This window comes from Passer montanus, unplaced genomic scaffold (genome assembly GCF_014805655.1).
Source record: "Passer montanus isolate IOZ18808 unplaced genomic scaffold, ASM1480565v1 scaffold32, whole genome shotgun sequence".
NCBI classification, from domain to species: domain Eukaryota; kingdom Metazoa; phylum Chordata; class Aves; order Passeriformes; family Passeridae; genus Passer; species Passer montanus.
This window is the reverse complement of record NW_024367930.1, coordinates 4646154-4660921: the sequence shown is the minus strand read 5'-3', so window position 1 is coordinate 4660921 and position 14768 is coordinate 4646154. Positions and strand designations below refer to the sequence as shown.

Sequence of the window (14768 nt, the reverse complement as noted above, 5' to 3'; positions counted from 1 at the left end):
CACTTCTAATCATAAGGTTAAAAACTTGGCCTCTGCCAAAGGACACATCTACATGGAAAGGTTCAGCATTTACACCTGGCTCCAGATAATTCATTTGAAGACAAGCTGGGAATTTGTAAACAGTACTCCCTGGTTACAGTATTCATACCAAAGGGCTGCCTTCCTCTCTCTTTATACAATTATTTTTTAGTTTTTCTTCTCAGCCACTCTGCTGCTCTCTACTGATACCATTTTGGGAGCAGCCCAATTCCTGCATGTAAAAAACACACTTCATTGTAGCAGAGATGTTGAAAGAAAAGTCCCTTTACACATAAAACCCGAATATATTACTTTAAATCTTACAATTAAAAAATCTCCAGTGATTACTGACATAATTTCTAATACAAACAGACCAGTAATACTCCATCAGTAAAATGATGAAATTATATAAGGCCACCTTAGTTATTCTGTGAAGACACATTGTATCAGTATTTTTACAGTTCCATACTTTGTGTTCTTGTGTTCTTTCTTCTTCTCCTCCAAAAGTTCAGCAAGGAAGCAACTTTTCATCAAACTAAAATAATTTTGTCAACAAGCCATGTTTTACTTTTTCTCACATTTACTTTAAGCCTCTAAAAGTATCTTGTTGCATACCTACAGCATTTTGTCTATTCATTCCATCAAAATGTAACATTTTTAATGTGTAAATATTGCAGTAAATGTGGAGTTTCTTGTTTGATTCTGCTACATTTTATTCTGTTAAAGAGAGCTATATTTGACAGTAAACTAGGCGCTGTTTTTTTGTATCAAATGCCTGAATTTATATTTGATGTACAAGCAAGGAGGTATACTTAGAAGCAAGTATTTTTTATGATGGAAAATTAACCATGCTGTAGTGTTTGGTGTACTTAAAAGAGCATGTAAAACATTTTAGCAGTATGATGGTAAAAACTTGTTTATTAAGAGCCATGTATTAAATAATCAGAGTTGTGCTTAAAACTTCAGAAGCTCAATTCTCTTTGAGTAAGAATTAACTTTAGAATAACCTACAGTTCCTCTGGCAACAGATATCACAGAAACATGAAACAGTTTGGGTTGGAAGGGACCTTTAAAGGCCATCTTGTTCAATCCTTCTGCAATAATCTGAGATGTCTTCAACTAGAGCAGGTTCCTCAGAGCTCCAGTCAACCTGAGTTTAAATGTTTCCAAGGATGGAGCATCCACCACCTCTGTGGGTAAAGTATTAGAGTGTTCTAGAACCCTTATGGTAAAAAACGTCTTCCTTATATCTAATCTAAGTCAACCCCCTGTTAGTTTAAAACCATTACGTTTTGTCTTAGTGCAATAGGTTCTGCTCTGGTATTTTTGCAAATATTTGTAACAACCATGTGTATTCCCAGTGTAGGAGCACCAATACCATAGCAAGTTTGACTTGATTTTTCAACTAAGTTCCAGCTGTTGAGAAATTCTCTGTGATTCAATACACAGTTTTAAAACATTTACTGTATGGAAATAAGAAAAATAATATCAAAACTCTATTCCTCATTGTTCCATTGGTGTTGAATGAAAGTATGGAGTCTTTTGACTATCTAATAAAAAAAAAAACAAAACAAAAAAACAAAAAAAAACCAACAAGTGAAATTACAGCTGGTTTTGCTAGTCAGGATGGCAAAAACAACTTATGTCACCAAAGGAAGTCAGTGATGAGTCTTCCACATTTTATTCTAAAGTCTGGTTATTAAAAGAAAAATCTCAAATAATATCTTACAGCTAAAATACCAACAAATCCAGGATACTGCCGAAAAAGTACATAGAAATAGCATATCATAAACTCAGTTTTGCAGGTTTGATGACTTAAGCACTGGCTGGATTGAATTGAAGGAACAGCATGATTTCTTAAAGCATTATCAGTTCTGCTCTTAGCTATGGTAGCACTTGTACTGTTGCTCACCCAAATTTCTGAAGAAATGCTGAAGTCACATTCAAATACTTAAGGAAATATCTCAGACAAATGTGTCAGATATTTAGACAATCTGAGCTATTCTGATAGAATTCTTATTTACTGCTTTGATTTTATCTCTCGCACCAGGCAATAAATTATATCCTGTTTCCATTTTATCTCTCAAGAACCAGCATGACATTTTTTTGAACATGATCTATTCCTCAAATGTCCCAATCAAACCTATACAATAGCCAAAGCCTTCTACAACAAAAAACATGAAGATGAAAAGGAGCAATTTCAAAGCACTATTGCAAATTCTAATGTTGCATCTTCTAGAGAAAAACAAACTATCAACTCAGAATTAAAGTTCCAACAGATATTTCACGAAGCCCTAGGTAACACAGCTATCAATCCTTGACCCAAGGTCAGGATTGCCAAAGTATTTGACATTTGGATTTAATCCAAAATTTGAAGTGAGTTTTTACTTAAGGGAGAAAAAAAAAAAAAAGGATCATCATGGAAAAACTTACAGTAGGAGCAACCGTAGACTTCAATTCTTAACCCAATTTGGCCCTCTCCATTCCAGTCCAAAGGAACTATCCTTACATAACGAGCAATAACTGGATGTTGTAGATCATGCCGGACCACACTGTCAGAATTTGTATTTCCAGGAAATGCCTAAGGGAAAGAAGGAAAAATATACCAGTTTTAGTGCCTATATGGTTGGCATCTGAAGAAACATATATCCAATCCTATAATAAGTATCAATAATGGAACAAAAAACCAAATAATAAGGACTACTATTGCAAACTATAATCATCAAAATATTGAAAGAGATAAAATTTAAGATGGTCTTTTACTTACAGTTGTAGGAGTAGCTAATTACATACTGAGACACTAGTTATTCAAAAAATATATCTTAGAAGAAGAATTATCTTGTACCATGCATAGTAGACCCAGGTAGTGGTAGATGTAAGGAAAATGCACAGGATCCATTCATTGGTGGATACACAAAATTAAAACATGTTAACATGTTAATTTTTTTGTGCTGCAACTACTGATGTGTTAAACAATGATTGTGGCACTCCTCACTTCATAAACAAGTTAGTAAGAGCTATTAATTGGTGTCTTTGAAGTACTTCTATATTTGGGTGCTATAAGGAAATAAACAGTCCTCTCTTCTGAGCTGAAGAGAAGACAAGGGAAAGATACACTGAACAATGACAAAACATCCTGCTGAGCAGCTGCCTGCTTTCTTAATCTTGTTCTAGGAATCAAAGAACTTCATGAAGGGAATAAAAATTTTGATTCCTTTAAAAATGTTTTACTGAGTCTGCAAGATAATGCTCCATAGTTCAAGAGTAAATTCCATTTGGAAATATTTTAATTTTATGATACTTGGTATAATCTTATCAAAACCCTACTAAATGTAGGTTTGCTAGTTGTTTGGGTTAGAGTTTATTTGTACCTTTTTTTAATTTCCTAGAAGTGTTATGGTCAGAGGAAACTGAATATAGGAAAACATGATCTTTTCTACATAATTTAATTAAATTATAGATGAAAAAATTTCTCAAAATCAAAAGTATTTTCTATAGCTCTCCAAACTTTTTACCCTGACTTATGCTTTACCAGTCCTTTGTCAGAAAGAGAGCTGATCCCAGCAGGTACCTGGCATTTCAAGGGTTCCTATTGCTATATGAATCAGTAACCTCTGCTGAATGCACAAACATAGTCAACAGAGAATAAGGGAGTCCCAGATTAATAAAAGACATTCCATTTAGTCTCCAGCAGAAGAGTATCTTTTAAACACAGCCTTCATTTAAATAAATGGGAAAAAGTAATACATGCTTTGTGTATAATGCAAATACCAGGCCAAAATCTATTATTGCAAGAGTGAAAAATCAATTTACAGGACCTTGCGAATTATGCACAATGTAAAATCTTCTTTTCTGGCCAATAGGATTTAAAAGTATAATTTAGACCCACAATAACAGAAGATGATTTTTTTTTATATATAACAGGGAGTGAATCTCTGGCTAAAAAAAAAATAGTTTTACAATAAGAAGCCTCTTTGTAAAACCATTTTTTTCAGAAAAAAATTGCAAATACCTATATAAATTAGACACATTTTTCAGATTATTAATCTCATGAAGTCACTTAAATATTATTGCCAGATATCATGCTTTTTCTTTAACCCAAACTGGGGAAATGACCAAAATGCCTCACTTATCTGTAAAATACTGTCTCATGAGCCCAACTCCAAAATTCTTTGTTCTATAAACCATTTCTCTGTGTGTATTGGATACTGACTTCCGTAAACCACTTTATATTTCAGCTCACATTGCAGCAAAAAGACTGGGAATGTTGCTAGCCACAACCACTTTTCTCAAAGGGAATGCTCCACAGGACAGCAACAGAATATGAACAAAAAAAGATAAGAAAATAAGTCCCCAAATACTTTCTAAACAGTGGTTTTGAACATATATTAAATGAAGCTTTCAAACATATTCAACAAGATTTTTGTCACTCCTTAAGAGGAAACTCTGTTTAGCTCCAAATAATTTTCAAACTTTACCAGAGCAGGTTTATAGGACAGATAACATATTTTAGCAGGCCAACTAATACAGTTTAAAATTAATAAATTTAATAAATAATCAGTAATTCAGCAGAGTTTGCAGGAAAAATTGTGTGATTTTTAAATTTCACTTTGGCTTTATCCACCCCACTGCTTCAGCCACCCCACTGTACATGGGGACACTGGATAGACATTCAGTATAATTATCTTTGCACAACTAAAGAACCTGGAGAAAAGTGAAGGTAAGGGTTTGGAAATCTTGGAAGCAAAGCTACGTAAAGTTAAGATTCAGACTCAATTTTTTATCCTGTACTATCCTGTAATTAAAGAACAACTACATTCTAATCAATAATTAAAAAATGTAGAGCTAAATTATAAATTCACATAAGTATTGTAATGAAATAGCACACAGCTTAACAGTAGCGTGTAAGTAGAAGTGGCCAAAATGTTCCTAACTTCCTGTTAGGAATAAGACAGTTTGCAATCATTTTGCAGTACTCAATTCTATGGACAAAGAAAGAACATTACAAAATCTCCTTTTGAGAAAATGCTTTCTACAATAAGGGGTCAAAAAAAAATTTCAACATTAAAGAATTTATCTCTGAAATAAGGAGGCACAGAAATGCCTGAAATGTTAGGTGAACAAAAGTGGACACTTTCATATTTTAACCAAAGAGTAAAATACTGGAAGGATGGTGGTTAGATCCTCAACCGGATAAACAAAAAGATATTTGCAATCTCTCGGCTCTCTGTGAAGCATACCATATTTCATTGAAAAACATCATCACCTACATACCAGAGAATCTAACTTAGTTAAGGGGAAAATTAATTCTTCACCTCAATTCAGGTGAAGAATTCTCTATCGAAATTAATTATCTATTCAGAGACGAGTACGAAAATTGCTTCAGTGTAGGCTCTTTCTAGGATGATGTAAAAATAGGGCAATGCATGGAACAGGAGAATGATATTTCTTTTCCTAAATGAGGAACTACTAATTTTTTTTCATAGCTTTCTTTAATTACTAGTACTTTTTTCACCGCTTTGATTTTATGCTCACTGTTATACTCTTGATAGTTATTTTTTGCCTTTTTATCAAAGCAAGAAATAATTTATGTCTCTGAATTTCTGAAAAAATAGTCTATGCTTCCAGCTTTATTTTGACACTGCAATAGTTAAAACAGTACAGAGTCTGTGTTCACTGGTACTATAGCTCTATAAATGGCAGAAATAGGAAATAGAAGTACCATTATAAAATATGGAAACATCCACAGGCAAGCAGAAAATGTCTTCAGGAAACATAACTGGGTTTTCTTTGTGACTCGAAAGTGAGCTAAGCATGGAGCTGACTAACCCTTGAATTTTTTATTTTATAGAAATCCCCCAAATTCCAAACCAAATAATTTTTTTCAAAAATTAACAGGATTACAAAAGTGAGATGTTGACAGTTTTTATTATGGCTGCCAGCCCTCTGAGTGCACAAAAAAGAAAATCTGGGAACTGTTTTACACTTGAGTTTTCAGGAATCTGGACCATCAGTGAGCAGAGCAGGGCTGGCTGGGTGCTGGAAGTTCTCCACCAGCAGTGCAGTGGAATGATGTTTGGCACTGCAGGGCAGATCAAATTCAAGGGCCATAGAATAATTCACATCATGAACTGGCTCTGCACAAGCTGACTGAAATCCACAACAGATTTCAGAGAAGACAAGATGTTTAACAAATTTGTTCATACTTTACTACTTGGACTTTTAAGAAAAAAGACAAAACCTGAACTTCACCAATTCCTTTTTGCTGGTGAAGATTTGATTAATACCTATGAAAACCCAGCCCAACTGTGTCATGCAAACTACAAACAGCAAGAATAAGAAGACTGGGTAAAGGAGAATGTATGAGATCAACTTCAAGAAGAAGGAAAAGAAAAGGTATAAAACAGATATGGTAGGAAAACAGGTTGCAGGAAGAAAATAAATAAAGAAAACAGCAAATAAAGAAAAAAATCAGAAAGTAACAGATCTACATTTTAGCTCAGTTTTGACAGGCTGCTGTACTTTCATCTGTACTGTGGGGAGTAAAAATAAGTCATAGGAAGCAGTAATCTTTTACTTGAAGAAACAGTTTTGCATTCTCTCCATTGAATAGCACAATTAGTAACACTACAATTTGCATACTCTACTCTTTCCCTAAAAACAAACATGTTCAAAGCAAAACAATATTTCTACAGCATCCTGCATAATCACCTCACAGAGAAATGCATCTGAATAGAGAAAAAAAAGTATCTGGAAGTAATTAAAAGCTATAGCATGTATTTCCCTTATCCCAAATGATGCAATCCTCAAGTGATTCACCAGGTGCTGAATTTCATCTTTGAGATTTGTGGTTATAATATGACCAGAACTAAGAGCTCAGGATTAACACAAATGGGATCAACTAAACATTATAATGCTGAAGATGAGCATTATATGAGGTGAGCTCATATGATCTTGATTCTATTATCAGTGCTAGCACTAAATCCCAATTTCAGTGGCTATCCATATACTTCTCTCAACCACATTGCTCTCTTATTTCTCTCTTTTATGTAAATGTGTGTATACATACATACATACATATATATATATAATGTTATGTGTGTAGTGCTAAAAATTTCTGGAAAACAACTCACATACTCAAAGTAACGAACATCTACTTGCAGGCTTTCACTAGAACTGAGTACACTTTTTTTTGTCCTATGCTCAAAAACCTTTCCTAGCATCTTTTAATCAGATCCATCTTTTTGTTCACCTTACACCTCTATATTCCCTACTGATTCCTAGGAAGTTTACTTTCAAGATCAAATTCTCTCTTTGTATGCTGAAAACATATTCTAACCATGTATTAATCATAATTTAATGAATAATATAATGGAATTATCATAACATGCAATGACTAAAGCCAAAAGCTTATTTGCTGCCTTTTAGCCTTCCACATTTCAAAAAAAACCCAAAATGATTTAGCAACATAACATTATTGATTTTTATTAAAAAAATACATCAACATTTTACAGCATCTTTTATTCAAAAAGAACTCAACCTCCTCTACTGGAACTTTGCTTTTTCGGTATCTTAACAAAAATCTCCAGAAATCTCTAATTTTCATAAAATTTTAAGGAATAGTGTAATTTTTTATTCATAGATAACTTGTAAGGATTCAGTTCTGTATAATATTCCTAGAAAATATTTTTAAAACTTAAAGACAGAAAATTAAAGAGCACGATATGATACCTGGTCATAATTTTAGATACTTGAAAGAAAAATTACAAATATGAGCTTCATTATCAAATCTGTGAGTTTTAATATATTGATGTTTGCGGTTTTTCTTTTAAAACCAGAAACAAATGAAACTCCTATACACAAACAAACAAACACAAACCAAAAATCCCCACACCCTCCCAACTACTGCACCCAGAATGTGACTTAGTAACTGGATGGCACTGTTGTAGGATATTACCATTGTTTAATTTATTTAGAGTAATGAAGCCTAAACAAATGAAGAACTCCCTATCCATCTTGCTCATAAATCCCAAACACAAGAATTAAGTGCTTTTCTCTTACTTCTACGTACAATTGTTCATCCTTTATTTATGCACAGAAATATCACCAAATTATCTGAATTTTGCTAGGGAAACTGACTTCTTTTAAGCACTGGACAGAAACCCTTTGTTGACTTTGTATTATTGGAATACTTGAGGCAGGACATCTGACAATGCACTTGTGTACAGACTGAAGGGTTTTGCTTGTTTTTCTTTTACCCAGAACTCCATTTAATAACCCTCTTCCCTTGACCTTTAGACTCATGAACAAGGGACACAGACATATGGATGCTGTTAAATTTTACTTTATGGGACATCACAACATCACAGCAAAGGCACTGACAGTGTCACATTTCTCTACATCCTGAAATTGAATACACTATTCTAGAGATGTGTGAAATATCTCAGTGGCAAAGATAGTCTTCCCTTTTTGGTGAAAACACCAAACATAACATGCAAAATTTCTAAAACAGATATTAACAAAGCTCCTAAATTATTTTCTAACTTGTATAATGAAGAAGAAATTTCATCCCTTACGCTGAACCACATAGGTTCTGTTCCACTTGACATAAAATGGAAACAATCCTAAAATTCTTTTAAACCTAAGTTGTACACAAAAAAATTATTAAAATATAATTAGGGTTGTAAAGTCAACACTGCTAGTAGAAGTTATGTTTCCTGCAGAGTCTTAATAAATTCCTGAATATTATTTTGATATTAATTTATGTACATAATTACCTGCTATTAATTCCCCAGAGATTCATAGAGTTCCCAGAGAGAAAATTGTGATTATTCATCCTGATACACTAAACAACTGAGGCTGAAATATCTTGAGGTCGTTTGTTTGTTTTTTTTCATTTTTAACTATATCTAAATTCACGAGGAAGAACACATGAGCTTCACATGGAAAATTTTGCCAATGGAAGCCTTTCCTAGTGTTTTGCAATTTGTTGCCAAGATTCAGTATACAGCGTTTACACTTTGATTTAAATTGAGGAAAATATAACCTTCCCACCACTGAAAAACATTCCATCTTTGTTGTTAAGATCAACTGATTACATTATTAGTAAAAGCTTCTGAACACATTGGGGAGTAGTCATTTTCTTGCACTTAATCTTAAACAAACTATACAGATTTTAACACTTAGACACTGCAGGACCCACTCCAGGAGCAGCATGGGGTTTCCTAATGAATAAGACTTTTATCTTTAAGATAGCTCCTTCATTTGCATGAGAGAATGAGGTACACAATGTCCATGCCTGTGGACTGCCAAATGGGAATGGGCCATCTTCCATGAAATTAACAGATAGAGAGTGCTCAACAGCACAAGTGCTGGATTCTCCTTGTGACAGCTCCTATGTGACACTAGACAACAAAGCTGCAAAAAAAATTTCTGTGGCACTTAGTATAGTTCCAGGGAGACACAAAATTATTAGGTAGTTTTTGACTTAATCTTTCACTGTCTCTGTTCCACATATAAAATATGGAGTAAAATTAAATTATTTTATGGTGTTGTAAAAATAAAATAATTCTTATTAACTTCTTTGTCAAGTATTCACATGGGTGTCTAAATTAGAAAGCTGAGCCTTTTGTGGTCAGTGAAGCAAAGTGGGAAATAAGAACTAAATTAAAATCTTGCCACTCTTCAGTTGCTGCACAGTGTAATAAAAATTTTTCTGGGTCCAATATAAATGCATTCTACAAAATAAAGAATGTGATCAACACCTTAGTTCCAAAAAGTTGCCCACTGACTGGTTCATGTTAAAAGAAAAAGAATACAAAAATCAGTGTGAAATGGTTGTACAGACAGGATAAAACCTGCTTTTCTCAACAGAAATTCTGAGATTTTATTCATTAATACACAAAAAATTACTTCTGCTGCATTTCTGTAGAATGAGAGACAGGAAGAATGTGTTTGTAAAACATCTAAGTGCAATTGCAATCATTACTGAAATAATAATAGTAACAGCTCTCTGATTACTGGGTGCTGGTCCACAGAGCTCAGCAGTAACAGGAACTCTCACCTTTAGAAGAGAGGAACAAACACAGAGGAACTCAGAGCAGTCCTTGTTTTCTTTCCCTTTCTATTACTGATGTATTTAGAAATTTTTGCACACTTTGATGATTTTAAAGTAGCTTTTTAGTAATTTTCAGAGCAGTACTCCTTTGCATCACTCTTGTCTCAAAGCTTCTTGTATCACTACTGCACAGCCCCATTACTCTAGTGGGTTACTGGCCACCCAAACTGTTGAGGCTTTTGCCACAGGGCGCACTTAGGAGAGGAAAGCACTAACTCAGCAGTGTCATTCTACACCCCTGATTTAGTGCTTCCGATTAAACAACTAAAACACCCTACAGGAAAATGTACAAAGTCAAAATATGTTTTAGATATTGTTGAGAATCATCTGTCTTCAGTAAGGACATAGTAACTACAGAAAGCTTTTTAGCTCTTAATTAGTTAAATATCAATCTAAACAGCAATCGTTGCTCATAATAGAAAATACTAATTTGTGACTTCAGTTTATAACTATAAATAAAAGTTACTGCACTTGCTGGTTTTACAGTCATTTATTTTGAGTCATATGTAAATGAGGATGGTTAATATTTAAGATAAACTTTTCTCAGTTATGAATACTTTTCATTGCTATGTTTCATTTGCAGAAGAGTCCAGAGACTGTTTTCCAGATCATTCCAATTCTGACTAGTCTGTTAGCATGCAAAAAATAACTGAAATAAAACTTTGTATATCTGAAATAGTTGCAAGAATACAATTGTAAACCAGTGAATACAATCAGTGAAGAATAAAGTCTGGTTATTCTGTATTAATTGCTTCATATATGCTTAATATAAAAAGTTAATATTGTATACTGAGATAAAATAAACTCTGAACACAAAATTTAAATAAACAGGTGCTTTTCTTTTATACTTTCAGTATCTATTTAATTCTGGGATTTTAGTTAATTGCAAATAGCACTTATATTCTTCACAATTCAGATAAGCTTCCCAGTAATGGGAAGTAAAACTAGATTAAAAAAAGCTAATAAGCTGTATTTATACATGTTTCAGCTGTCCTTGAATAATATTAAAACACTACAAAATTGATTTATAATTATAGAAACATAAAAATGATGCATTAGAAATAATTTTGAACATTTTGTTTTGTTTTTGCATGCTTCCAAGTTGCAAAGTTTATTAAATAAATGAAGTTCACATATATTAAGCCAAGATTTAGCAAAAAATTACTAAAGAAGAAAAAGGGAAAATAGCACTATTGCCATCTAACACTAACATGTTTCAGTTTCTGGCTGTAGCTACAGTACTCTCATAATATGTCAAGATGAAAGAAAATAAAAGTAACTTATCTAAAATATTTCACATACATTAAAGTTAAGAATTCCAAAGGGTGATGCAGCTATCAATGTCAACTATGACACAAAACCTCACTAATCATTTTCCTTTCCTTTCCTCCTGTTCAAGCTAGGCAGAGCCCATACTGTAAAAATCACCATCTTCATTAAGATCTTCCTGAAGAAGTTTCACAAGTTTAGAGCCTTCTGGTCTGTGAACCATGACAAGAGAAAAAAACCCAAAAAACTGCAACCAAAATGTAACTATGAGAAACATCAATGAAAAATGTGTAGATCCTTTCTAAAACTCAGTGGAAGTCTAAAAGAGAATCATAAGCAAAATGGAATGCAAGCAAACATAAAATTCTTGTCTCAGGAAGAATACCTGGAGTAGGATTCCTCAGAACAGTCTTTTCAAACTGATCAAAAGAATATTACTAAGAAATCCCCAAAGGCAGAATTACAGTGTGTGACAGCCTTCAAACATGCCAGCTTGTCCTTCAACTTGAATTCAATTGTTGCTCATCTTTCTAGGGACATAAGGACAGTTTTAACCACTTGGCTTTTTGAAATGATACCCAAAAAGCCACAAGAATATTTTACAAAGGAATGTGGAAAGAAATATATGAATTGTCAGAAGCTACCTCTTTCTTCAGGGATTTTTTTTTCTTTTCTCTTTTTTCATGCTAAGATGAGCATGACTGAAAGAATTTTGGGAGAAATGCAGAATTCTTGTGTTTCTGCTCAAGTCCATTCTCAATCTTCATATAAAAAGTGTGTAGTATCTATATGAGAAGTTCAGAGTAAGAAGTAATCTTTGATTTGAAAACCCTGTGAACTTAGTAAACTGTTAGATGTCCTAACAAAAGAGACCAAAATGGAATAAGAAATACCGAAGGTCCTATTTTTGCTTTAAAGTGTGTAATTTGATTTCATCCCATTCTCTCTTTTGCAACTTTGCAAAATTTTTCGGAAGTTTTACTTTTCCCTTTTGCAGAGATAATATGCATCTAGAATTTCCATATGCTGTTGTTTTGTTCAGGTTTGCCTCAACTACTACTCCAAAGGTAACTGTATGGACATCTTTTAGCTGAAATGGCTTCAAATGGCTGTAAGCATCTGAAAAAGGAGGATGTCCATAAATCAAAACCCTGTTTAATAATCACCAAATGTAAATCTAGTTTGAAATCAATAACTGAAAGAGGGAAGGGTTTTAAAATTTTGATCGCCTGTCCACTTCTTTCCTTGCAATTCATTAAACAAGTAGTAAAGTGATGTAAAGGCGTAATTTTCTTTCAACAGAGAATCCCTAAATTTATTTTTAAGCTGTGCTATCAGTCTTAGGGGATTGAACATTTGAGTCGATTATTAGTTGCGTGCGCAAGAACTGGCAATTTTATCTGACTCAGATATTTCTGGTTTATTTTTGGCAGCCACAATACCTGCTTCCCTGGCCAAGGAGGCAGTGACATTTTGAGTTTAGCATAACTTCATTGTACTTTTTTCTACCACTTAGCAGAATCGACAGCCTCCTCGGACACTAACTTAAAAGAGTTAGATGTCAGTAGAGCAACATTGTTATTAACATCTTCATGTGTCTTACTACTCATATAAAAGGAGAAGGTGGATTTTCTCATGTACAAAGATTTCCATTGCTTAGGTGCAATACTTATCTTGCATGATTCTGAGTGCCTGTGACAAAGATTTGCTACAGCACAGAGAAGGTGTTTGTGGTTCTGTTCCTATGCAAAAGCTCAAACTGATCAAGAAAAGGCTGGCAGATACTCAGTGAATCTGTACAATTTTTTTTTTTCTGAAGCTACGTCACACTGACACTGCTGTTTTCCAGTACGGGAAAGTGTTGTAGCATCACCAGCTTTAGCAGAGGGAAGACACCATTACCTTGTTGCTATTAATCTGTTATATCCCTTTCTCTAAAACTAATACAAAAGAAACTAAAAACATCCTTTTGTGGATATTTATAGGAAGGAGGAGTGGAAAGACAAAGGTACCAGGATCTCCCTATCTTTCCCTTTCTCCGACCTCTAGACTTATTTAGTTACAGCCTGAGAGTATTTTGAAAACATGCTTGCAAGTGCTCAGAACGAATTTGGAGCTCTTAAGATGAAAGAGGCCATCATAATGTTACTCTGTTTCTCTACAGGATCACAGAAAGCACCTGCAGGAAATGCCTTTACAGACATTTGATAAAACTCTGTAAATACTTGTAATAGCATAAGCACAGCAGTCAGGAATTACTGCTGGCAGTTGTGTTTGCTGCTTACTTACTGTGTGAACTGAGACTGACAACCCAATGCCTCTGAAACTCATTCTGCCTGTAAGACAGAGATAATTCTCTTGGAAGTGTTTGTTGAGAATTAATTAGCTCTTATTTATTCACTGATTCTTTAAAAACAAAACTAATCCATTCACTGATTTTTACATCCCTGCTCATCCAAATAATAAAAATAATTAAATAATGAAAAAGAAAAACAAAACAAAACAAAACAAAACAGCAACCAAAAAAACCACCAAAAAACCAAAAAGATTTATTGACTTTGGTGGCCAGAGTAGAGCATTACGATAGTCTATTCTGGAGTTAGTAGACACAATGCCAACTCCTACGCAATAGTTCAGTTAACGAGTTCACAGTCTGGGCTGTAGTGCGTCATTCATGCAGTTATCCTGTCTTGATTCCAAAACTGAAAGTGATAAAAAAAATGAAATTTATCACACCCCTACAGAAGCTTTTCCATACTTATATTCAGTGTTAAATATATGCATTATTTCTACTTGTTTTTTTCATCCAGTCACTGGATATTATTACGTCTTTTGCTCTATATCGAAGAATAGTGCATTATTATGGATAACTACTTTTTAAGAACCTGGCAAACTAGGGAGAAAATACTCACTCTGTTCCTATAACATTCAAATAATTTTCTGGCAATTAAGCAAAATCTGTAATTTGTCTGGGGTAGCTTACAAAATGACAACAGGACCTGACTTCCAAAACCTTTACAGGCTTTCTTTTAAAGCCACTAGCTTCCCTCCTCCCTTCCCACAATGGATGTGAAAAATCAGTCTAAAATAACAGCATGGTTTACCATTCAATTTTTGTGGAATTCATTCTGTTGTCATGTCACTGACTTAAATACCAAGATTCAAAACAGGATTACCAAAAGGTTTCCGATTATCATTACATTATGCATTAAAATCTAGTTGAGATTGCAATACTGTACAATAAAAGAAAACTTTTAGGTCTTCTCCAGTATGCTACATGCAAACTCATCTGTGACGATGATATAAACAATATGGTAACACAATAGCTCATACTTCCATTAAAAAATTGTCAATCCTTTTTTTG

General features: G+C 33.7%; 1 protein-coding gene across 1 annotated transcript in view; it reads right to left on the bottom strand.

The window, feature by feature from the left end:
• Positions 1 to 14768, bottom strand: part of CNTNAP2 (contactin associated protein 2) — a 1016974-nt gene that overhangs the window by 569115 nt on the left and 433091 nt on the right. Inside the window, exon 4 of the mRNA XM_039715193.1 lies at positions 2452 to 2599. Coding sequence (XP_039571127.1) covers positions 2452 to 2599 — 148 coding nt within the window. The remainder of the gene's footprint in view (positions 1 to 2451; positions 2600 to 14768) is intronic.